Below are 27576 nucleotides of genomic sequence, written 5' to 3'. Positions count from 1 at the left end.
TAGGCTTAGGCTTGAACTCAAACTTAGGCTGGGCTTGGGTGGGCCTAAGCATTCTTTTTTGTTTATATTTTAATTTTTTCCACCCAAATTTTATTATTTTCCACTAAAAATGACATCAGACCTCGGGCCGGGTTTTGAGTAGGCCTTGAGCGGGCCGATGGGTTGGGCCACAGTCTGGGCCTGGCGGACTGGGCCCACGGTCGGGCCAGGCTTCAAAATGACAGCTTAGGCCCAGGCCCAGGTGCTCGGGCTTGGGCCTAACTGGGTCTAACCGGGCCGAGCCCACCCCAGGCCACTGGCGGGCTTCGGACCGTAGGCCATTTTTACACTCTTACTCTGGGGCTATTGTGCTATGTTTTCATCACACTTGTTAAGTTAGAGCAACAATTCTTTGGCTCTTGAAGTTGATTCATTAAATAAAAATTGCTTAATCCCTTTTGGGGAACCCCCAAGACAAATGCTGCCTAAGGCACTAAAATCCCCCTTACCCAAGCTCGTGGTCCTAACTAGCTCTCTAGCTTGGAAGGTTTTGGCATTGTTTCATCACACTTTCTGCTAAATCAAGAACTTTCTTGCTTGAATAACAACTTTCACTTCGAATTGTAAGATCCCTTAGCGAAATGTCCCTTGCATGCACTGCAATGATTCTTCTAGCTCTAGAATCCTTGTTTGTGTCCATCAACTCCTCCTCATATGCCTCATTGATAGTTACTATTTCATCGCACATTGAGGTACAATTTGTCTGTTTGTGGTGGCTATGGCCGAGATTGGAGGAAATGGTGGTAAAGGTTGTTAGGGTTTGGAGATGAGAGAATGGATAGAAAGATGGGAGGAAAGAGAATGGGGGATTAAGGCAGCGGTATCTAATAACAATGGCACAGTACCTACATTGGATGAACATTGATAATGTGGGAACAGGGGGTGGTTATGGTAATTGACGGATGGATGAAAAATCTAAGTCCCGAGAGTGATTTGTAATTACGTTCGAATATCAACTGTAAATTAATGATGGTGATCACAATTCTCAAACAACTTCAATTGATCTAAATCAATCTAGAGAGAATTGATTTAGATCGAATCTCTATCAACCAGGAAGTGACACAATCAATTTTAATGTAGGAAAATAATCAATATTGGAAATCCCCAATGGTGATTATAAAAACCACAGCCCTAAAGCCAATCAACATTTTTGCTATGAGGAAAAGAAAATTGCACAAAGATATCTTACCCAATCTCCTAATGAATTCTCGCTCGATTGATCTCAAATCCTTGTGAATCTTCAATACCCATTCTTACCTCGAAATTGCCTTTCCAATGTCGAATCTACGATGCTAATGTTGAATCCTCGACGACAAGCCATTCTAGAATCCACCAAAACTTTCAAGCTCAAGTTCATGGAATCCACCAATGAACATATCTCTAGGAAGGTGAAATTGAAGTAGAAACCCATTGATGATCTTCAATTAAAAGCATGGTGATCCACTAGTCGCTCTCAATTAAGTACAAGTATAGATTTCACTAGACAACTTCACCTCTGTTTTTTCGCACACCAAAAATAAATATACGAGAGTCTCCCACTAGATATGATCCAAAAATGTGCACATAAGTCATTGAACTGCCTTTAGACCTGATCGGTCATTTTTAATCAAAAATAAAGAACTAAACAAAGCACTAATTCAGTAGAACAATAGATTGCCCAGGTATCGAACAACTAAGATTTTGGGCTGAGTTGTATCAATTCGAGTGGTAATTTCTAATTTAAATTGAAAAAGAGAAGATGATTTGATTTTTACTAAAGAGAATTTAAATTAAAACTAAAATAATTGCGTAAATAAATAGAGTAATCTGAATATGGAGAAAAACTTAGGATTTTGAATCCACTACTAATCTCATATCATGTAATTAAAATATCAAACTCTAGTAAATTAATGGCTTGGAAAATAATGATGTATCGTGGCTACAAGCCCCAATATTATCGTCAAGAAGATGAGTTTATGCAAAGCGTAGGCACGAAATCATCTTCGGTCGGGATGAATCATCTATGCTAAACTAAGGTTGCAGCACGATTTGTCTTCCCTAGGGCTGTAAATGAACAGAGTCATTCGTAAACAGGCTTGAACTCAGCTCGGTAAGAGCTCATTCGAACTCGGTTCATTAAATTTTTTTTGCATTCGAGCTCGAGCTCAATTCGAGCTCAACCACATTAAATTTTTAATAAACAAGCCCAAACATTCTAAAACTCAGCTCGTAAGCTCGGCTCGTTAACTGGCTCGTTTAATATTTATTATATATATATATTAAATAATGTAAAAATATGTGTAAAAAATAAGATAACTATGTTATTTATATATTGAAAAAATATAAATGCAAATAATAGTTAACTATATATAGTACATTTATATAATAGTGGTAGTAGATATTATTATTTTGGTAAAATATTGACATTTTTTTAGAATGTTTATATATATTATATATATAATTGTATAACCAAAGTTTTAATTGTAATTTTAGTTTCATACGCAAGTATGAATTTATAAATTTTTTGTCACATTAATGCTTGTGAACAGGATCGAACTCAAGTCAAGTCTAAGCCAACTCAGCTCGTGTTTGGTTTGTTAAATTTTTATTGAGCTTGAGCTCAAGCTCGAACTCGAGTTTGTTAAAATTTTAACAAACAAGCCCAAACATACTAAAGCTCGGCTCAACTCGACTTGTTCGCAGCCCTAGTCTTCCCTAAGCATGAATCATCTGACGATTTGTATATACAAGAAAGTAAAATAGTTGTATAATCATGCATTATCAATCACAGAAATCAAATGAAAAGATTATTTGAATAAAACATCTAAAAACAATCATACAACGATTATCCAATTCCAAAGACAAACTAGAATTAAAATACAAAATTACATGGTACTTTATTAGAATTTCATCTCAATCCTAGGAAGAAAGCTTAGCTGCTCATAGAGAGGTTGAACGCTTCAGATGTTGAAAAGGAAGCCATGGATTGATGATTTGTTCTTCTTTTCTAACTTTGAGCCATTTTCTCTAGGGGTTCAAATTCCAAAACAAGTTCCCAAAATCCCTTTTTATAACCACTAGTCAATGTAGAGTCAAAAACACATGCACACATATCGAGGTACAGATTGGGAATTCTGCTCAAGTGGATCCAGTCAGAGGGCAATTTTTGGTGAGGAGATCCGCTCTTGCTGATTTGTGAATTCCGCTTATGCAAATGCACTCAATCACGGACTTTTCGCTCTTTTTGCCTCTTTTTGCGATCCTTTTATCTCCGGAGTGATATTAAACTAAAAATGATGAAAAACACTTTATTGTATCAAATCTCATAAGCTAAAGACTAAAAAAACATAAGATAGGGAGACTGAAAGTGTAACATTTCAGCTCAAATCAAGACCACTAGAGTGCAACTTCCACTGCTTCAACGAACTTTTTGTCTTGCAAGATTTGTCTCTAAAACTCTAAGAAGCTATGAGACTAACTCGACCACTCAAATGCAACCTTCTATGCTTGAGCACAGAATACTCTGCTCGAGCACAAATTAAGTTGGATTCGCAAATAAACATTGTTATTCTCACAAATGAAAAATAATAGATACAATTACAATTAAATATTGTTTTTGTCCAACGAGATTGTCAAGAACAAAGGCCTAACCAAGGAGAAAAGATTAGAAATGAGGAGAAGAAAGAAAGGGATAGAAAAAAGAGAGAAAAGATTAGAGATGAGGGGAAGAAAGAAAGAGAAAAAAAAAAAAAAAAGGGGGGGGTAATTTTATCTTTCAAAATCAAGACACATGTTTGTAATTACTTTTGATCTTCAACTTTTATCATAAATTTAAATTGATTCCTTCATGTTTTTGTAATTGCTTTGTTTTTCTTTCCATTCTTTAATATTTTTGTCACCTTTAACCATATGCCATTGATTGTTGTTGGGTAGGGATGGCAATCTAAACCTGACCCAACGGTAACCCGACCTCCCAACCCCGAATTGAGCAGTTATTCCCCAAAAAATACCCCCGACAAGCCGGGGATGGCTTTCAAAAAATGAATCCCCGATGAGGTTCAGGCTGGGGACAGGGATACATGTCCCAGCCCCGGAATCGGCCCGATCCCGACCCCCGTCCCGTTCAACCCGATATAAAATTACTATTATACCCCTGTTTATATATATAAGTGTGTTTAGGGTTTGGTTCACTTCATACACTCACACACAAAAGTTGGCTGCTCTCTCTCTCTCACCGCTTAAGGTTTCACCTCCCTCTCTCTCTTTCTCTCACACAACGACGCTTGCCGCTCCTCCCTCACCACCGTTGCTTTCACCTTCATCTCTCTCTCACACACTACGGCTGTCGCTCCTCTCTTACAGCCGCTCCTGCCTCATCGCCACTGCTTTCACCTCTCACACACACACACACACATAACGATTGACACTCCTTCCCCACCACCGCTTGTAAACAGATCGTGAATCACCACCTCTGTTGCCACTGATCACCGATCTGAATAGATCGTGAACCATGAAGCCCTTAGATCTCAGATCTAAAAATCATGATTCATGGAGAGTGAACCGTGAAACGTGAAGCCCTCAGATCGCCGATCGTGAACCGTGAAGCTCTCTCTCTATATATATGTATGTATGTATCATCTCATTGATCTGTTCAAATTTTTTTTTCCTTTATTGTAACACAGAATGATTTTGTTGTTGATTGTTGATGTTGTTGTTGTTGTTGTTGATGAAGAAGAAACAGAGGATCAAATACTTGGGTCAGGGATTTTTCGGGGTTGGGAAAACTCGATCCCTGTTAGGGAGCGATGGATGGGGGTGAATGGGTTCCCCACTGGGGATCGGGGGTGGGGATAGGGATATTTTTACCTTTGGGGATCGGGGACGGAGAGTGTGATCCCCGACCCCGCCCCAACCCATTGCCATTCCTATTGTCAGGTGGGTTACCAAACTTTTGGCCCAATTTTTCAAATCATAATAATTAGAAAGGGTTAAATTCATCTTGCTTGTGGTTTGAGATTAGAGTACTTTATCTTCTTCTTATTTAAATATAGTTAGGAAGTTTCCATGTGATTTGAATTAAAGTGCTATCGTCAGTTTTTCCATTCAAATTAAGGAAATGAATATTACACACTATTTTTTTAACTGGGTTTTGTTTTCTAAAATATTAGAACGAAATTAAGATAACAAAAGGACAATTTTACCCCTATTTTCTCCAAACCAAAAAATAGATTAATATGTTAATTAAAATAAAATATAATTAAGATTTGATCTAAAATATAAAAATAATTAAGAATTGATTTAAATTTAATTAAATAAAATATAAAATAAACAATAAGTAAGAATTGATCTAAAATGTATTTAAATTAAAATTAGATTAGCATGTCATAAATTATAATAAATAATTAAGAATTTAGGATTAATTGTGATATAAAATATAATTAAATTAAAATTAGATTAAAAAGTTAGTAATTACAATAAATAGTTAAATATGTAGGATTAATTGTGATCTAAGATATAATTAAATTAAAATTGGAATACTGATTTAAGAATTAGAATAAATATTTACCGATTTATAAATTAATTGTGATTTGATTGAATTAACACTAGACATTATTAATTATGTGGATGAGAGAGAAAGAAAATAACAAAAAATATAAGTTTGAGGGTATTATAATCATTTCACATCTATAGGTAATGGTCGTAATGGTTGCATTTTAGTCAAAAACCAGGCAAGGGCATATGACTATTTTTAAAAGATAGGGAGTAAAGTGCTATCAAATCATATTACACAGTGGTAAAATAAATTTTGTCTTAATTAAAGTAAGTGTTATTTACCGAAAAGTCATATTTACAAATATTATGGTAGCTCAGGTCTTATCTAAATTTTTTTGAACAAATAAGTCTTATTTAGTAAAATTAAGAATATTATCAGTTTTTTCAATTTTTTCAAAAGAAAAACATAATTTTTTTACACATAATTTTTTTTTTAATTTTTTCAATTTAAAAGTTGATATTTTAAAGTTTTGAAAATCAAAATAAATGTCAAATCACCATATTCCTTTATAGATAATCATAAATGATAAACAATTATTGTTTGAATGGCAATTTCGATTATTAAAAATTTAATAAGACTTAAAGGTCCAAAAATTTTTAATTAAGATTTAATATAATAGAAATTCATAAATTAAAATTTGTGTGTAAATGACTCTTAAAATAATAAGCTTAATTATTAGAAAAAGTTAAATTGGATTATTTCTCATTTTGCCATTCCGTAGTTATACAAGGACCTATTCCAAACGGTGAAGAGAAAAAATTACTCCACTTGCTTTGTATTTTGGAATCTTGTATATTTTTCTTCCTCTTTTTCTCTTGGGCAAATTACTTAACTGAGAAAGGGTTGGGGGGGGGGGGGGGATATTTTAATAGTATAATAGTGTCTACATTAATTATTTTAATAGTGTAATAGATAGGATCAGTACTAATGATATAACACTAATTGGTATAACAGTGTCTACATTAATAAATGTATATGACACTATTTTTTTTTGTTTTGTTTTCCCATAAATATTCCCTCGACGGAGGAGAGCACACAGCTGCATAGTGCAAAACCGACTGTTTTCCCGCAGATGGGTGTGGAAAATTACTGGCCGCCCAGCTATCATTTTAATGCTCACAGTTAGTACAATTGACATCACCAGTTTGGAAATTTGATAGAAAATAGTCGCTGAATTAATTGAAATTTACTTATAGAATTAATCAACTTTATAATTTTATTCCTAGAAGCATGGCATGTCACTCATATGTTTATTTTTATATTAAAAAAAAAAAACGCTAACAATTATAATCAACTAAACCAAACTCAGACAATCATAAATTCATGATTAAAATTGAGTCAATTAAATTTTATTTATTTATTTATTATTTTAATTTTGTTCAGAACTTAATAATTAATTGTTAGATTATCGTTAAGGAGAATTGACCTCACCCCTTCTACTTGCAGATCAATTTTGAGTCTTGCCTCTCCATTTCACTTCCAGGACAAGCAAGAGCCAATTGAAATTATAAAGGACTCAAATGACACAATGGTCAAAATAAAGAGAGATTTGATCGAAACTTTTATTTTAATACATTAAGAACGAGTATAAAAAATTCTTTAAAAAGTTTAGTACACTTTACTATTACCAAAACATTCTTAGTGACTAATTTAATATTTTAATTTTTAATAAAATTAATATTTTTATTTTGTTTCTTAATAACATTTTACTGACTATTAGAGTAACACTTTACTGTCTTCTTGAACAAGACAGTAGCAAAAAAAAAACAGAATATAAAACAACCACCGATCACAGTGATGATGGGAAGGTCAGCTTCAACATCAACTACAGCAAATATGATCTGTTTGCTCGATTCGCTGCTCTCAAGACCTCTCTTCTTCCGTCTCTTCTTTTTCTTCTTATCCTCAACTGCATCCCAATAAGTCTTGACACTGCTCGACTCGATCCTTCTCCTCCCATTGATTCTGATGATGATGATAATGATAGCGACAACAATAATGACATTGACATTGATATTGACGATCATCAGAAAGAAGAAGAGAACATGTTTGTTTGTGCAGAAATGTTTACTTAATTCAACAAAAAGGGTAAATTTGTCAATAAAAATGCACCTGTACAATATTGGTGTCCTTGCAAGAAAAATCTATCTTAATGGACTCTACACAATAAAAATTGTTGGAGTGTTCCTTTCATCAAAGAATGGCTCAAGGGAGGGATTTTGGACAAATTTTCCTAATAAAGCGACTACTGGTGTACTTTGCACTCTGATTTTTTTTCTTTATTTAAATTAAGGCCACAATTCTAGTGTAATCAAATCCACAAAGCCAAAAAAATCTAACTCACCCATCCAGCTGGGTCGAAACTGCCAACTGCCAAGTTTCAAGATTGGCAATCAACCTGGTACAATAAAACTACTACTAGCCAGCATATCTCACGAACACTACTAGCTTTGCTATGTCAAAAGGTGGATGTCTCTTGAACCCTTAAGATCAATGTTGGGTGGCAATTTTCTTTGTAAATAATGATATATATTGTTATTGTGACTCATTAGTATGTAATACATTGTAATAATAAAATAAAATATAAATCTTCGGCAGCCCATGAACCTCCATTATCTTAAAAGGAAAAAGCAGCCTCTGGCAACAAGAATTTGAGTCGTCATGGACAAAGATTCAACTACTTAAAAAATCAATCTGAACAATGTTTGTTTCAACGTAACTTCCGGACTATGTATTTTGAGGGCAAATTGTATACAAGAAGGCAGTTGTGAGCAGTACTTGTTCTATGCCAAACCAAAACCCCTTAAATTCTATAAATTATTGTCAAACAGCATTTTGAGAAAAGTAGTCTATGAGATCCGAGGATACTCGCAGTTTTGTCCTTTTTCTATTTCTTACAACATATAAAGCCAATTGGCATCAGTGAATGAGAATAAAACTCACAGCAGACTGGAAAAGTCTGTGCGGTTGTATTGGAAACATCTTGGGTAGTTCCTCGGCACAATGCAGATGAAAGCAGAAGAGAGAAACATGACTGAATGGTGTTTCACAACAAGCTGTAGGTCAGTAGGCCAACCTGAACGTCGCGCCAAATTTGGTACGTATTCCACTTGTCATTTATTATGTAATTCTGTCTTTGGAAGTATATCAGCTCTTCTCACTCTGAACTTGAACCGTGCTCCTACAACAAGTAGAACAACCATCAAAATATGTCAGTGTATCAAGATGGTTATAATCTTTTGATTATTGTGGACATAGAACACTCAAAGCAGACATCAAAAATCTCATCCCATGTAAGACAACCTGTCCTCCCAAGGGTGAAATTAATATAATCTAATTCCCAATAGAAGTAGCTTGATACAAGGCAAAATATATTTAAACAGGATTAGCTATTAGACTATTATGGACGGGGCTGTCTGTAGGTTATAAATTGTGGTCTGTGATGGGTTATGGACAGAGACACACACACGCACACACACACACACATACACACACAGATGGGTCTACTTTAGAGATGGTTGATTGGGTGGTAGCTAAGAAGCGTGGGCACGGACACGGACACAGATACAGACACGGATGCGGAAACGGAAACGGAAACGGACATGGACACAGACATGGGACACAACAATTTCAAAATTATGAGAACACAGTCACGGCAGTAAAATATGTTTTCATATATAAATTTATTTGCTATCTAGATTAATATTATATTCACAATCAATCAACATTAAGAAAAACTAACTCTAATTCTTTTTTCTTTTTTTTAAAACACTTTTAAATGAACATTTACAATTTATATTTTTTTATGGATAATCTATTATGTATTTAAATCTAAGAAAAAAATAATAAACATTCAATATTCATCAAAAGCATTAAATAAAATGGGAAAAAAGACAATTTAGCATGTCCCTAATGTGTCCCCAAAGTATCCCCTAAAAAAAATTAATTAAATAAGGTGACATGCCATGTGGTGTGGCCCATACGTGTCCCCAAAGTGTCTGCGTGTCCGACACGGATACGGCACTTATTTTGAAGTGTCGGTGCTTCATAGGGTGGTAGTCATCGGCAATGACTATTAGAGGTGATCACTATTAATGGGGTTAGGACAGAGTAACTTGATGACTCAATGTGTGAGTTAGGATTGGAATAACATTCCATTTGTTTTGGCAGAAAATATTTTTCGTATTTTCTAGAGTTTGGTACTACAGAAAGCGAAAGCAACATAAAATGTTTTGTGGCAGTCAATGGAAAACAAGCTTATTTGGGAAAAAAATATTTTCCAATTTCAAAAGATAGAAAACGTTTTCCGAACTAAAGTCTTACCAACGCAACCACACTACTACCATCATCACCACCTCCAAAAACCCGACCACCATCTCCACCACCACCACCACCACCACCACTATCGCCAACATTACCTTCACCACCTCCGCCGCCAAAACCTCCACCCTAAGAAGCACGGACACTTCTAAGAAGGTAACGTATCCGTGTCGTATCCGTGTCGGACACCGACACTCTTTGGACACTTTCCCGACACGTGTCCGACACTCTTTAAAACGTGTCCTATTTTTTAAAGACCCGGACACTCTTTGGACACTTGTAGAATACATGTGTATCTCTTAAACACACGTGTCTATCAATTAGACACATGTGAAACTGTTAGAATTTCCCATCTTTACCTTCACCTACTCCACTACACACTCCACTTCACCTACCTCTACTCCACTACACACTCCACTTCACCTAACCCACTATCACCTCCACTACACCTACTACTACATTACCTTCACCTACTCCACTACACACTCCACTTCACCTACCTCTACTCCACTACACACTCCACTTCACCTAACCCACTATCACCTCCACTACACCTACTACCACATTTTCTTCTATATATAGATTGTATAGGAATTGTAATTAATGAATCTTGTTATCTATCAATCAAGACATCAATCAATAATACATAAATTTTTACATGGTATCAGAGCAAGGTTAAGAATTTAATATTTTTTCGCTTCACCGGCGGGCGGCAACCTCGCCTTGGCCGCCCGCCGGACCTCAACCTAGTCCGCTAGAATTGTCTACTACATACCTACCTCCTCATCATATCTTCATAACATCTCATTCTCTCTCGGCATCATAGTAGCCGTGATACTGCTCATACTTCTGGACAGCGAAGAGAACATCGTCTTTCTCGATCTTTCCGCCGACGCCGGTGGCGAGATCCAAGGCTCCGGCTTTCGACATCACTCTCCCCAAATAGTCCATAGCAGCTTCTCCACCAGAAAGATACTCCTAACAGCAGCGGAAAAAAGGTGTTTCCCTCAGCCAAACAAGGCTCAATAGCTGTGGTCCTCATCAAAATACGTGTAATTGCTACTCCTGAACTTGGTTTCCCTATCCTTGCTAACAAGCTTCTCAAATGCTTCCGGGCCATGTTCTTCTATGTACTTCTCAGCAGCAGTTAGAATGTCATCTGGCTTACTGAAGATGTCCTTCTTCCTTGGGACATACTAGACGTTAACAGTCTGCTGTGGGTTAAGAAAGAAAGGCCTCAAATAATGCTCATAAACATATGCAGCACCACTGATACTCTTTATGATGGTGGATATTTCAATGCCATTACAACACAGCACCTTGAAATTTATTTTATTTTATTTTCTTATCTCTCTTTCTGACCATTACAACACAGCACCAGCACACTTGTTCCCACCTTTCATCATGGTCTCCACTTTCTTTTTCTTTTTTTATATTTATTTTAATCCATCTTTTTGAAAACAAAACCAATATCACTTTTTTTAATTCCTTAATTTATTTTAATAACATGAGTGGCCTCTCTTTTCCACCATCTCCCTCTTTTTCTACACAATATTTTTGTACCACCGCCCACTCCATGATTTCCATATTAATATTATTATTATTATTATTATTATTATTTTCACAAAAAAAAAAAAAAAAAAAAAAAAAAAAAAAAATCATTCCAGTTGATTTTTCTGCCTTACCACACCTACCATTCGAGTTTGCCAAACACACTTATTTTATTCATGTCAGGATCAACCCCGATCATAATTTTACACGGAAAAAAAAAAAAAAAAAAAAAAAAAAAAAAAAAAAAAAAAAAAAAAAAAACCACCATAACACACCCAACACCCACAGTGGGATTTTTCTTCTCTACTCTGCTGCAGATCTCTTCTTCTTTCCTCCGTCCTGGGCGGCCCTTGACGGTGCTGCCTCCGTGTTTCCTACGCCGCCGAGCACGTTCACTCCTCCATACTCCTCCACTGCAGCATACGGCGGACCTCCAAATCGGAACATCACAGTGGCCTTCCGCTTCAGCTCCTTATTTTCTGCTTTCAGCACACTTATCTCTGCTCGCGCATCCTTATACATGCGTTGGAGCAGAGCCAGCTGGGAATTTAAATGCTGCACCTCATTTGTCCTACTCTGCAGCCGGTTCGATAAATTTGTGACCGCCGTCATGGTTTCCACGCATGACTTCAGAGTATACTGATTAGCCTCAATATCAGTTTGCACCGCCATTTTTTGCTCCACCGACCGCATCGGAAAGTTCAATGGAGCAAAACCAGAGGTGTTTGGTTGAGGTTCACTGGCCACCGCACCAGTTATTTCTCTTGTGGGCTCGTTCAGTTCTGGAAAGAGCGTGAGCAGGTTCTGGGTAGCTGGACGGGAAGAAGAGGCCATGTTTTTGGGTTGCTAAGTGTTTCAGCGAAATAGCAATTTCAGACTGGTAATGTTCGGAAGGGTTGGTGACAGAATGGCAACAAAGTGTTCCACAGTTTCTCTCTCCGCAGAGGCAGAGTTTTTTCAGCGAAGGGTTGGTTTCAGAGGTTTCAGAATGGTATGCCTCAGCCTCAGCCTTCGTCTTGGTTAAATAGCCGAGGCAGCCACGCGTATCGCGCGCCTCTTGCCGCCCAACAAACTGGCACGCCTTTTCATGGCACATCTTTTGACAAAGTGGACACGCCTTTTGATGGCACGCCTTTTGATGGCACGCCTTTTGATGAATTGGGCACGCCTTTTGATGGCACGCTTTTTGACAAAATTGGGCACACCTTTTGAGGGTGCAACTTTTTAAGAGTCCGACAAGACTCTGTAAACTGTCCCGACATTGATTCCGGTTAGTTTTTACAAGTGTCCGACAAGACTCTGTAAACTGTCCCGACATTGATTCCGGTTAGCTCCTTTATGGGTCCGACAAGACTCTGTAAACTGTCCCGACATTGATTCCGGTTAGTTTCTACAAGGGTCCAGCAAGACTCCGTAAACTGTCACAACATTGTCTTCTACAACGGTCCGACATGACCCCATAAACTGTCTTCTACATCGGTCTGACACCACCATACAGTGTCCTCTACAACGTTATGACACCCCATACAGTGTCTTCACCAACGGTCTGACACGACCATACAGTGTCTCCTATCCTTTTTTATTTTTATGTATTTTCTTGTTTTGTTACTCTCTCCAAACTCAAGTTGGTTAGTTTCTCTCCTCCTTGAGTTTGCGGGGGGCTGTTAGAATTTCCCATCTTTACCTTCACCTACTCCACTACACACTCCACTTCACCTACCTCTACTCCACTACACACTCCACTTCACCTAACCCACTATCACCTCCACTACACCTACTACCACATTACCTTCACCTACTCCACTACACACTCCACTTCACCTACCTCTACTCCACTACACACTCCACTTCACCTAACCCACTATCACCTCCACTACACCTACTACCACATTTTCTTCTATATATAGATTGTATAGGAATTGTAATTAATGAATCTTGTTATCTATCAATCAAGACATCAATCAATAATACATAAATTTTTACAGAAACCAATTATAAGTTTGAACAAAACAACTTAAGATACAATAATAAAACAAAAATCATATAAATTCATAAGAATTATTGTCATATTTAATATTTTTATTATCTTTGAATGATATATTCATATATATAACATATAATAAATATATAAAATTATATATTTCATGCGTGTCCCCCGCGTGTCGTGTCCTGCATTTTTTGAAAATTAGCGTGTCGGCGTGTCCGTGTCATATCCGTGTCGTGTCACGTGTCCGTGTCCATGCTTCTTAGCCTCCACCTCACCCTACTACCACCCCACCACCACCAACACCAACTGCCCCACCTCCTCCTACCACTACCATTACCACTAACACTAATACAACAACTAATACATTACTTTCAAAGTTGCAACCAGACATAGGAAAACATTTTATGGAAAAAAAAAAAAAAAAAAATTCATAAAAATATTTTAATTACAAAATGCTTTCCTCAAACAAAGAAAGTAAGAATTACTATGAATAATAAAATATGTAAATTTTCTGTTGCAATCGTCATCACAAGGGAAAATTGTTTTTTCAGAAACAGAAGAGGGTGTTGTGATTGTTAGAAACCTAAGGGGTGTAGTCTATGTTACATGGAATTGGATACGAGTATCGGGTGCAGGTGTCTGTCCAAAAGTTGGACATTCACAACCATTAATCTTAGGATATCGAGATGTGTCCAAAAGTTACATATGGAGACACATCATGGACACACACACACACACATATATATATATATAACATATCATAAAATATACTTAGATAAGATGTTTTAAATTATGTAGAAATGTACATGAAATTAAATATGATTAAGAGAAGTGATATTTCTCTCTAACCCATGTGTGAGGTCAGAAATGTGTCTTTAATAGCAAATGTAAGTTTCATTTTTTTTCAAGCATCGTAAAAAATTAGAAGATTCAAGTGTCTAAATTTACAGGTGTTGGACATGTTGGACACATTTGGCACTCTTACCTTTATTATATTCCATGGGCAGGGTTGGGGAAAATAAAAGAGTCCATATAACACACATGTGAGTACAATTTACACAAAAGCATGTGAATAATAATAAAAATAATAATAATAATAAAATTGGAAAAAAATAATTAAGATGACCTCACCATTTGTATTTCTTGAGAAGAACTTCAATATCTCGTCAATTATAATAACCTATGCCAGGTTGACAGTATCGTAAGTAATGTCAAATAAGAAAGAGATCCAAATATGAAATAGAAAGTGATGCACTGTATTATATTTAAATCCGAAACAATTAAACAAAATAGTCTACATATAAGATATTACTTGCTACTATAGGTTTCACTAAGCTATTCAGGAAAAGAGCTGAAGTTATTCAAGAAGGGGGTGGAAATTATCAGTTGAAGACATCATTAAAGCTATTCTGAGTAATGGAAGAGAAGCTACCATGACACGGTGACAACTAGAAAGGAAACAAAGAAAAGTAATTACACAGAATCAAAATGAGATTTTATCTATTAAACAAAGTGTGATTTGAAAATTTAACTAAGCCACCACCATATTTGAGGCCCATTGAAGAAATTCCCTATTTATTAACTCTCACAACCCATTCAGCAAGTAAATAGAATTTGGCGTTAATGTCTGGGTACTAAATGTAAAGATGTTGCTAATGCCAATCATAGAGCAAGGCATCCTTCAATGCCAGTCTTTTAAATGTAAACGCTACAATTGAACTATAAACAGAAATTCAACCCAACTATTTGACTTAGAGATTGTTGTTGATGATTTTCATTTTTAAATTTTCTAAGACAAGTGTCGATTGAGTTATTTAGATCCAAAGGCTTGTCTTATAAATAAGTAAATAACAAGATTGCTTCTCCATAATAATGTGGTATATACATCCCCTACATTTCAATTATGGATGGGAAAGTAAGATATTAGCCGTCCATCAGTTTTACTACATAGGGGCCGTTTTTAGATTATTAGATTATAGCTTTAAACAGAAGTTGTTGGCTTGTTTGGTGTAGATGTTAGATTATACATTTAAGCTGGAAGGTAGTGTTTGTTAGAATAAGTTGTATACTAGCTTTCATTGTGTAATTATCATTTTGCCCTTATAAGAAATGCAAAAATTGTGAAAAACAATTTTTTTTTTTCAAAATTTCATTTTCAGAACTATTTCCATAATTTTTTTACACACAGGAAGATTTCAATCTAGATATGTGGGTAAGCTCTGGAGGAAAGCTTTCCTTCCAAAGAACATGTCTCACAGTAAGATTATATTTTGCCATATAATGGGATGTTTCTTTACAATTTATACTATACATGTACCCAATAGTTTTTGGGTCTGATTTAACATCGATTGAATTCCTGTTGTTCCATGACTAGAGCATCATGAACTGCATAAAACCCTAATCCGTAAATTGGATTTTTTTCTTCTCAAAATCATTACAAAAACCCTAAATTGTGGATTGGATTCTTCCATAAATTGCTACAGATTAACAACCACCATCGTAGAAAGTAAAGTACAAATCAAAATCGAAATCTATTTGGTGGTTGTGATCCAAAATCATCAAACCCAAATCTGTAGCAAAGGGATCAAAGATAGTAAAGAACTGAACCAAAATCATCAACAAGTTCAGGTGCTTGTCATCTAGGCAACGAGTTGCCTTCGTTACGCATATCTGATTGTCATCACCCATCTTCAGAAGTTGTCGGCTGATCGTCACCCATCTTCGGTAGTTGTCGGCAGGTCATGTTGCCAAGTCGAAAGAATCAGAGAAAATGAGTAGAGAGAGAGAGAGTCGTGAGGGAGAGAAGCAGTGAAATGAATGGTTGGGGTATTTATATAGTGGCACAGCTGTAATTCTTGCAAAATTCAAGGGATGCTTAAATAATTTCACCCATTAACACAGCTTTCTGCATAAACTATAAGCTCAGAAGCACCTCTTTCGGTGGCTTGCAATAAACAGCTTATTTGGGGCCAAAATAAGCTATGTTAAGCCATAAGTTGATCCCATTAAGCTACACCAAATACTCATTTGTAATTTAATATAAGTTAAAAGGTGATAAAAGCAGCTTATAAGCTACACTAAACACCTACATTCCAAGGGAAACTAACCCACAATAGTGAAATGCAGTAATCAGGTACACATGTGCAGCACATTTGACAGTGGCAGAGAATACCACTCTCTATCAATAACAAGAAAAAAGTAGCAATTCATGTCATTTGTCTATTAATTTTAACAATATCATTACACAGTCAGCAGCAGAATATGCACCAACATGGCAAGATAATAAGCGCCGATACTCAAAGAGAGAATATGAACATCAGCAAACAAGGAATGTAATCAAACTACTTACAGGAAATGAAAGATACAAAACAACAGTCCACTCAGCCCAAGACAATGGCGTCACCTGCAACACAAAATTCAAATATTTTGTAAAAATATATGTATTTATTGATTTATATCTTGATGTGTTACAAGATTGATAAATTACAATTCCTATACAATCTATATATAGAAGAAAATGTGGTAGTAGGTGTAGTGGAGGTGATAGTGGGTTAGGTGAAGTGGAGTGTGTGGTGAAGTGGAGGTAGGTGAAGTGGAGTGTGTAGTGGAGGAGGTGAAGGTAAAGATGGGAAATTCTAACAGCCCCCCGCAAACTCAAGGAGGAGAGAAACTAACCAACTTGAGTTTGGAGAGAGTAACAAAACAAGAAAATACATAAAAATAAAAAAGGATAGGAGACACTGTATGGTCGTGTCAGACCGTTGGTGAAGACATTGTATGGGGTGTCATAACGTTGTAGAGGACACTGTATGGTGGTGTCAGACCGATGTAGAAGACAGTTTATGGGGTCATGTCGGACCGTTGTAGAAGACAGTTTATGGGGTCATGTCGGACCGTTGTATAAACTAACCGGAATCAATGTCGGGACAGTTTACAGAGTCTTGTCGGACCCTTGTAGAAATTAACCGGAATCTATGTCGGGACAATTTACAGAGTCTTGTCGGACCCTTGTAGAAACTAACCGGAATCTATGTCGGGACAGTTTACAGAGTCTTGTCGGACCCATAAAGGAGCTAACCGGAATCAAATGTCGGGACAGTTTACAGAGTCTTGTCGGACCCATAAAGGAGCTAACCGGAATCAATGTCGGGACAGTTTACAGAGTCTTGTCGGACCCAATCCATAAAAAGGCGTGCCATCAAAAGGCGAGCCCAAGTCATAAAAAGATGTGCCGGACATGATGGCGAGGCACGTGAGTGTCTTGGTTGGCGTGCCCGTTTGTCGTCTGGCGTCAAGGGGCGCGCGATACGCGTGGCTGCCTTGGCTATTTAACCAAGACGAAGGCTGAGGCTGAGGCATACCATTCTGAAACCTCTGAACGCTCGGAGAGCTTGTCTCTGCAAATCTTGAAACACCCGGAAACCAACCCTTCTCTGAAACACTTAGCAACTCAAAAAACATGGCCTCTTCTTCCCGTCCAGTGACCCAGAACCTGCTCACGCTCTTTCCAGAACTGAACGAGCCCACAAGAGAAATAACTGGTGTGGTGGCCAGTGAACCGCAACCAAACACCTCTGGTTTTGCTCCATTGAACTTTCCGATGCGGTCGGTGGAGCAAAAAATGGCGATGCAAACTGATATTGAGGCTAATCAGTATACTCTGAAGTCATGCGTGGAAACCATGACGGCGGTCACAAATTTGTCGAACCGGCTGCAGAGTAGGACAAATGAGGTGCAGCATTTAAATTCCCAGCTGGCTCTGCTCCAACGCATGTATAAGGATGCGCGAGCAGAGATAAGCGTGCTAAGGGCAGAAAACAAGGAGCTGAAGCGGAAGGCCACCGTGATGTTCCGATTTGGAGGGCCGCCATATGCTGTAGTGGAGGAGCAGGGAGGAGGCAACTTGCTGGGGGGTCTAGGAAGCACGGAGGCAACACCGTCAAGGGCCGCGCAGGACGGAGGCAAGAAGAAGAGACCGGCAGTAGAGTAGAGAAGAAAAAGTCCACTGTTCCGTTTTGTTTTGTTTTGTTTTTTTTTTTTTTTTTTTTTTTTTTTGGTTTTTTGGTTTTTTTTTTTTTTTGTGTAAAATGGTGATCGGGGTTGAGCCCTGAGATTAATGAAATTTGGTTTGGTGTGCAAAGTGTTGTTTTTTTTTTTTTTTTTTTTTTTTTTTTTTTTTTTTTAATAATAATAATAATAATAATAATAATAATAATATATTAAGGAGGAAAGTATGTGAGCCGGGGAGAGTTGTACAGAAAAGAAAAAAGATAGGTGTGATAAATAAAAGAAAGGTGATGGATATGATTAAAGTGAGTATGATATAAGAGAGGGTGTTATGTTTAAAGAAAAGAAGAGTGGAAAGATAATAGTAAAATAAAAAGAAATGAAAAGGGGGGACAAAACTCATGTGATAAAGTGGAGAGAGAATAAAGAAATAAATAAAGAAAGAAAGAAATAAAAAAGAATGCGTGTGTTGTGATTCTTTAAAACCATGCTGAGTGTCATTCATTAAAATAATATGGAGTGGGCGGTCATGATAAGAAAAGCAAAAGAAAGAAAGATAAGATAATTCAGAAAGTACCCACAGATTAAAATAATCAACCCATCGGTGAAACCCACTAGAGTGTAAGGAAAGTAAGCATTGCTCCCCATACCAGGTGTGAGAGATAGAGGAACGGGAGTCGCCCACCCCATTTCTGCAAGAGTAGTGGAGCCATTGCACGACACATCCTCCAGCAACTGCAGAATATGAACATTGTTGACTTGGACTCCAAGGGTGGGAGGAAAAATCACGTCAAGCGGCCAGCGAGAGTTTTTCCGCAGAGTTTTTCAGCAAGAAACGGTCCAACTGGCGGCGAAAACAGAAGGTGAAGAAGCGAAATAGCGGCGGCGAATCGGCGGCATTACCGGTGGAGAAGCCGATTTCTCGGCAATACCGCGAAACCCAGTCCGAAATCGCCGATTACGGCTTCGGCCGGCGATCCTGCGATACGGATCCTCGGTTCTCCCTTGATGAGATGGTAAATGGTGATGATGCACAAATGGAAGGGAGTGAGCTTGAGCAGGATGCTCACACTTATTCCATCAAGGCACCTCTGTGTCGAACTGAGCTTTCAAATAGTTCTCAAAACGGGTCATTTGTTTGCAAGAGGGAAAGGTCAGATGATTGTCCTTTACCGTGTACAGCTGACGCAGAACCACTCTCTTTGGCTCAGAATAAAAGATCAAAGCCAGATGATCCCAACTCCACTTGTGCAAATGGTTCGGAAGATTCAATCACGACAACTCACGATCTTTGGACATCTACAACTGTAGCAACCACAACAAAATTTCCCTCTGCACTCTTGGTCTTCGTTGGCAGCCATTGTAAAGGCAGAGAAGAGCTCAATTATGGAAGAAGGTATGTGTAAAACAAAAAAAAGAAAACAAGTGGACTAGGTTGAGGTCCGGCGGGCGGCTAAGGTGAGGTTGCCGCCCGCCGGGGAAGCGAAAATATTAGGTTCTAAACCTGCTCTGATACCATGTAAAAATATATGTATTTATTGATTTATATCTTGATGTGTTACAAGATTGATAAATTACAATTCCTATACAATCTATATATAGAAGAAAATGTGGTAGTAGGTGTAGTGGAGGTGATAGTGGGTTAGGTGAAGTGGAGTGTGTGGTGAAGTGGAGGTAGGTGAAGTGGAGTGTGTAGTGGAGGAGGTGAAGGTAAAGATGGGAAATTCTAACATATTTTAATTAACAACCTCATGTAAGGGGGCAAAAAAGTCTAATCATATAAAAGAAATTGCAGTAAATAGATAGAAGTAGAAGGTAAATCACTTACGGAAAAAAGAATAGACAGAGGTCGCACGTACAAGATAAGAATATGAAGGAGCATGGTCAGTACAATTGAACCAACAAGCCACAGATTACTCCAGGGCGGGATAACACTAAAAATAAAGTACAGGTTAGTGGTATTTATTTATTTTCTTTTTCAGTGTTTGAATAAACAACAGCATCTACAACTGAGAATGAAAGACAAAAAAATATGACTTTCACTTATAATAGTAGCTTGAAATTATAAAAGATGGTTAACATAGCTGACTCTGAACCTATCATTGGTCAACAAATACAGCAGGAATTTTAAAGAAAGCCTTGATCTCTGCACCTGTAATATATAGTACAAAAAACAAACAGAATTCCAACAATAAAATTGTTTACATTTGGAAGGGAGTCTAAGGATTTCAGCATCTCAAATGCATTAAAATAAGCCAATTGAAAGGATGGAAGTTTTGGCATTGTGTGTGTGCAGAGTCTTCAGACCTGCAAGTGTGAATGTGCTTGGTTGTGGAAACATTGGGTCAAATGAACAGCTGAGATTTTATTTTATTTTTGTTTATTTAAATATATATATATATATATATATATTTTAGGAGAAACAGAACAGCCAAATTTACAAGTGGTCAATTCTGTTCTTTCAAAGCCTTTAAACTACACTTTGCTTTGCAAACACTATTTTCAATGGTATTCTTCATGCAGTTTAGTTTGCTGCACTTCTGAGAAGCCAAGAAGTAGTATCTTAATAAAAAGTAGTATTCCAGATCTATCACCTTTAAAAGTGTTTCATGGCCACTTGTATTAGTGAAAAATTAAAAATCTATATTCTTCCCTGATTTGATTTTATACAGTACCTTATGGGAAGAAGATGGAAATCCAAGAAACTAGCTATAACCATGTTTTTACATGTCACACATTCAGCATTCAAATGAATCGATCTGGGGACAGAGACAGTATCAAACTTGAGATGAAGTTTGAGGTTCAAGTGAATACTTACAGGAGAGATTGATTTTCACTGAGATTATTCAATGCATTGAACATCTCGACAACAACAAGCACTGTCATTGACACAGTTGATGGGTGCCGATCATTGAATATACTACATGGATAACTTGTATCCCTTGTTGAACAAGTGTCAAAATTCATCTGAGATAGTGTAGTACAAAATGTTAGTGTAGAAAAAGGATAATTTATGGGCATGCACAACCAATAATTCTGTTGAACAGAAAATCAAACCATTGTCAATGCAGATCATGAGATCAACAATAAAATGCCGAATGCTTATTGTTGAAAAAAAGACATATGAACTGTCAGCAGAGTCCTTTTAAAAATAATAATAATAATAATTAAGTTCAAACCAAATTTAAATTTTCCATTTAATTCCATCATGTAAAAGACTGAATGATACATTTTTTAGAACAAACCATTTTTTAAACTTGCAGGATCGAAAATTCTATTCATATTACTCTGACTCTATGCAACATGGGTATTTTGACAAACATATTGTACCTGTACCACGTATCTCTTCAATATATCTTCATAGTTTGGCGAAAACGACGTTGTTTCATGCATTATGTAAACAAAAATAAAAATAGAACTGAATCGTAGTGAATCGTAAATTGAATCGTACGATTCAATCAATTTCTGATTCAACAACACGATTCGAATCGTTGTTTTTGTTTTTTGTTTTTTGAAACTTGTATCTAATCGTATGAATCGAATCGTGAATCATATGATTCTATCAACCATGGGTATTTGTATATGGTACTTCTTCATGTGTATTGTACACGAAACATGTACCAAATTTTTTTCTTACTTTTTGCCGTACCCCAGACACACCTAGTATGTACTGAAGCCATACCAAACCTCAATCAAAACAATATTTTGTTCTATATAGAGGTAAAATTAGTTTCATTGGACATTATTTATTTGTTCTTTTTTTAAGCTTAGCATGATTTTAAAACTAAGTTATGGCTTGTAAGTTATTTAATATAATGACATGTAATTTTTGTTTGTACCTTACTTTTTGCCGTTAAATATGAATTGTAAGTTGGATTTTCTTAACAAACTAAAGCATTAAACTAATTTTTGTATTACATTACTCAAAATTAAAAATAAAAATAAGTTTTAACAAACGGACCTAACTGTACTTGTACCCTACTTTTTTTAAATTTTACCATATCGACTCTCACCGGTATCGTACCAACACACATACCCGTACCCACGCTTCGTAGTTCTGCATAGCTGCTTATTGTATAATTTGGTTCTGATTAGAAACTGAAAGACACACAGCCCAGACGGCAGCTAGAATATTTCCACAGCTAGATGGAAAGTTATAGCAATTTCAAAGATCAAATACAAATATATTGACAATTAGAAATTATATAAAGGGAAGCCAAAAAGAAGAAAGTGAAGCAATTCCATTTACAATATGTCAAGCCAAGTGTGAACATAAACTTGTCCTCAAATTTGTAGGCCATCGCTTTAATATGTGTACAACCGATAAATCAACTCATAATAGGGACACTGATGCAAGGTTAACCACATTTTTTTAGTCAGCCTGTAACAAATTTGGAGACATCTAACTCAAAATTAATTAATTATAGGTGAAGAAACCTCTAGACCACATGAACCAAGCTTGGATGGCTTAGAGAAGCAACGTGGGACAAGTCTCTAACATAACCAATTTTGAAATCAATCCTAATCTGATATTTCCTGAATTTCCAACTTTATGGATTAAAGTGAGAATCAAATTCTTAAATATCTTTAGCTGAATTTTGTATTGGATTTATCCTGAATTTAAATTAGAATAAAATAAAACTCAAGACATTTCTTTCTAAATTCTAAGTCTGGATTTTCCGAAATTTGGTCAAATATTTCACTATTCTTCCAAAATGTATTTCTTTGAATTTGGATCTGTTTATATTAAGACATCTAATCTGCAAGGGTGGAACCAGGATCTATATTGGGAGGGGCCAAGTTGACATACCCTTCAACCCCTTCCCCTTGCTCAACCCAACCATTCAGCCAAACTCTTTGAAACGGAGTAGCATGTGTGTATATGTATTGTATTAATAGTTTATATCCATAAAAACATAGAGAAGATAGAGAAAGGGACAAATCATAATTAACCAACGTACGTAGTTATTAATTATGAAACCCAATGATAATTTCAAAATTTATCAACACAAAAAATAGAATCAATGGAGCACCTACAAGATATAAGAGACTGGGAGAGGCCACTAAACAAATTTTGTTAAAAAATTAAAAAACACGAGAGGCCAATAATGGAAAACAACGTATTTCTCATCTTTCATGTATCTACAGAAATATATATGTGGGTGAAATTAGTGAACTCAAGGGTGCCATCGCCTCGTTTTGCCTGTATGTAGTTCTATCCACACTAATCTGAAGTCAAATTTTGTTGAGTTTATAAAGTTGGGGACTTTCAAAAGCATGATCTGATGTCATACAAAACCAAAAACAAACGCAGCAAATATCACACAGTAGTCTAATATGAGATAGAACTTACCAATTCAACATATGGTAATTTAGGCCCACTATCAGCAAAAACAAACCACCATATGAATCCCGCAATGGTGGCAAGTCCAACATAAGCTACAAAAACCGAATAATTCAGTCATACAACAGTTCAAAAAAATTGAACTAAAATCAACCTCTTGCTATTGATCTTTGCAACAACTTGAATAGTGAACATGTGAAATACTCATTCAAATTTCTCTCATGGGTATGCTGTAAGAAGCATTCTGCAAATTGGACCACAAGGTGAAAAACAAAGAAGTGCTAACAGACTATACCTCCAATAACTAGATAACGAAAGAATAGCCAACCACTGACAACAGCTTCATTAACCTGCACATTCAAACAAATAAAAAAGTAAAATCATAGAAATAAGAAAGTTTTTCCCTTTCTAAGTAAGAAAAACCTTGAACGCACTACTAGATTCACAATTCAATGAATTATACAAGAATCAAAGAACCATCATTATGGAATTGTGGAAACTGTAATATTATTTTGAGGGGAGATTAGTACGTTTAATTTTTGTTTCCTAATTAGTATTTAGTTCTTGGTATATATATTTAGAGCTTGTAATCGTTGTTTATGGAGATAATACACATATTGTTTGTAAATTCACATGGCATCAGAGCACATACCGTACCCTAGCAGCAGTCGCCATGAACCCTGCTGTCCAGAAAATGGCCCACTATTAGGAAAAATTTTAACACAACTTTTCGTACCCTCACATATCCTTTTAAACAAATGGAGGCTGGGGTATCAAACCCACCCCACCTCCCACCCCCTCGTCTTTTCTTTTCTTCCTATTTTTGAGGGTTAGAGCAGATCCACCGAGTTCGTATACAGAAGAAGAATGTACCAAGAATAAAAATATAAAAAGATAAATTTCAGAAATTTTTAGTATGCAACAAGTTTTCAACCGTACTAATGCATATATTATACAAAGTGCAACCTCTTGTGTGGCACGAGTTCACATCTTAAATTTGTGGAAGAACTTGATACGAGTATGTATTCCAACACTAATATGCTACAACATATTTCTTAAGACAATCCACTAGAAGGTACCATCACCAAATAAATTTACTCTTCAATTAGATTTTAGTTAATAGAGGTGACTTTACAAGTGTAATTTTTGCAAAAGACATGAAAATAGGATGGTTTTACACTTTAGCAGGAAATAATTTAAGGTATTCAACTTCTCAACTCAAACACTTGGAACTGCAATCATGTCAAAGCTCTTCCATGCTCAAAACAGAATTGGGAAAATCTTTCACAATTAAAATGCATCCCACCAGCTTCATGCTGAAACAGCTATAACACATTTCCTTTATTATTATTATTATTATTTATTTATTTATTTTTAAAGTTAAGGTGATAGGCTAAATACTTTCAACTCTTATGACCTAAGAGCATGGACACTCGTAATAAAATGACGGATGTCGGACATCAACACTCATCGCATACTCCCCGATACATGTGAGCCACTCATCCAAACCTGTCCTACATATTTTTATCCAAACCTGTCCAACATAATTTTTTTTTTTAAACCACACACTTCGAACATTTGGGAGACACACATGTCCATTGCTTAGACACACACAAAACACATTGCAAGTTTGAAGAAAATTACTTGGGATCCAATAATAAAATAAAAACAATGCAGATTTATAACTTAATCCCCCTCCTTTAAATTTTTTAAATTTTAGGAACAAAGCCTTCCAATTTTTTTGTGAATAGAACATTCTAAAATAGATATTTGAACTTTTTGTTCGCACTTCTTTTCTATTATGTAGAATGTGAAAAGTGGCTTTTATTGTTTAGCTAACAAAAGATATATGTATTTCAGTATAAAAAATGAAAGGAATTTTTTTTTTTTTCAATATATATTTATTTTTTGTTGCGTCCTTGGTAGTGTTGTATGCTATTTCTTGGAAAATTATCATGGTGTTGTCTTTATATCGTGTCATATCCGTCTCACATCTGTATCATATTTCCTACCATATGAAATTTATAAATCATTTCTACAGTTCCATGTTAACCTTGATAAAGTCAGCCTAGATAAAGAGTTAGTTTCTCCACAAGAAATTTTCAACTTTTTGTAAATTTAACTTCCTCTATTCTCCATGTCAGAAAGAACATTGAGCGCATTTAAGGTTGTTCATCTAAATAGAGGAAAGCCAAGTGAGTCATTTCAGCTATTTTACATGTACAAGGATACCTATAGGCATGATTGGTTGTGTTCGTTTGTTGCTATCAGTTTACATTTTACAAGAAACAAAGAAAAATTGGCAAACTATTTTCCAGGAAAATTTTCTAAAAGCAACCCAGTTTTTAGGAAACAGCATGAAAATTGTTTTCACCAAAAAATCAAAACAATATGAAAACGATGGATGTGTTGTATAAACAATATGGATGTTTTCACAAAACCACAACTAAACACATGTGAGTGCAAATCTAATAGTATAATCTTTCTAATTCAAAAGCTTGGGATACGATGACAATATTGGGATACAAGGACAAAGTTAAGTGTCAGCTTGTTCAGATTTGGTGTCAGTATTACAGACTCACTTAATGGTGGCTGAGAAGTTGTAAGCATATATAATATTAGAGGTTATTTTGCTATATAAACAATAAATTATATTATTTAAAAACATAGAAAACTCGAGCTTTTGTTTGTAAAATTTGCTAAGAAATTATTTATAGTGTAAACATTTTCTTACAGCTGCACCTGTACGGAGAAGTCTAGATCACCATCACAACTATGATTGCCTTTGGCAACCTATTCAACGTAGGTTTCCAGCTCCAAAAATGATAAATTCCAACCATGTAATGAAATTTTCTTTTTGACCATGTTTCATTCTGTTCCTCTCTTCTTCCGTTGGTAACAGTAGCAGTGTCCACACTTTGGCCTATACTATATCAGCTTTCATGGTCTGAACACCGGGGTAATGTGACAAGCCCATGTAACACAATTCTTGATACCAAACACAATGGAAGGTCCAATACTAGCATTAACCAAAAGTTTTGTTTTGTTTATAATGCATAATAGATAGAAACTTACAGTGTCTATTTTTCACTTCTCAAAAATAAATAAATCAATCACATCTCTTAACATTGCAGGAACAGTTCACAAAAAATAGAAAATAAAAAATAAAAACTTTCCACAAGCTATCTAAAATCAAACAATTTCCTTCAAAGACCAACAATCATACAATTCTATAAAATTTTGAATTTTTTAACAAACAATAGATAGCATAAACCATTGAAACATAGGTCTAAATAAAATTATCTATTGTAAAACCCTATTATCGTCGGGACATATTCTGCCATCTTGAAGCACCAATGGATTTTACATAATTCATAAACGAAGAAAAATTAATCAAACTCTAAGAGGCACCGACATGGTGGGAACACACATGTCCATGTGTCTGACACACCATGCAGCGTGTTCATGTTTTTAATTATTACTTTTTCTGTAGGATACGTTGGAGATACTTCATGGACACGTGTCCTGTGATTGGACACCCAGAACACCTTTGTAGATTTTTCTTATAATTTTAGAAAGCCGATTTGAGGAGAAAAGTAGAAAAAAAATAAAAATACGCCCACATATACATCAATATCTCTCAAATCTATGTATCCTAAACTTATATTTTTATACATAGTGAATAAAAATGTATAAAAATATATTTTTCCCATATTTAATGTGTGTCCGTATCCTAAATTTTTAGAATCCCGGCATCCTGTCTCCGTATCCATGCTTCTTAGATCAAACTTATGC

The 27576-nt window shown here is 36.0% G+C and overlaps 1 protein-coding gene across 3 annotated transcripts in view; it reads right to left on the bottom strand.

The window, feature by feature from the left end:
• Positions 1–8222: 8222 nt before the first annotated feature.
• The window catches only part of LOC114284049 (calcium-transporting ATPase 3, endoplasmic reticulum-type-like), a 95701-nt gene continuing 76347 nt past the window's right edge, over positions 8223–27576 (bottom strand). The window contains exons 28-34 of one of the 3 annotated variants that reach the window (XR_014332471.1): positions 24077–24131; positions 23791–23876; positions 21256–21404; positions 20266–20589; positions 16780–16833; positions 14562–14610; positions 8223–8753 (exon numbers count right to left, since the gene is read on the bottom strand). Coding sequence is in view for 1 of the 3 variants with exons in the window: in XM_082874006.1 (XP_082730132.1) it covers positions 8686–8753; positions 14562–14610; positions 16780–16833; positions 20266–20371; positions 21256–21404; positions 23791–23876; positions 24077–24131 (567 nt within the window). In the remaining 2 variants the exon portion in view is untranslated. The remainder of the gene's footprint in view (positions 8754–14561; positions 14611–16779; positions 16834–20265; positions 20590–21255; positions 21405–23790; positions 23877–24076; positions 24132–27576) is intronic. The other 2 variants (XR_014332470.1, XM_082874006.1) reach the window with 2 other exon arrangements.

Source organism: Camellia sinensis, chromosome 6 (assembly GCF_055761805.1).
Source record: "Camellia sinensis isolate YWXY chromosome 6, ASM5576180v1, whole genome shotgun sequence".
Taxonomy (NCBI): domain Eukaryota; kingdom Viridiplantae; phylum Streptophyta; class Magnoliopsida; order Ericales; family Theaceae; genus Camellia; species Camellia sinensis.
This window is presented reverse-complemented; position numbering and strand designations above follow the sequence as displayed.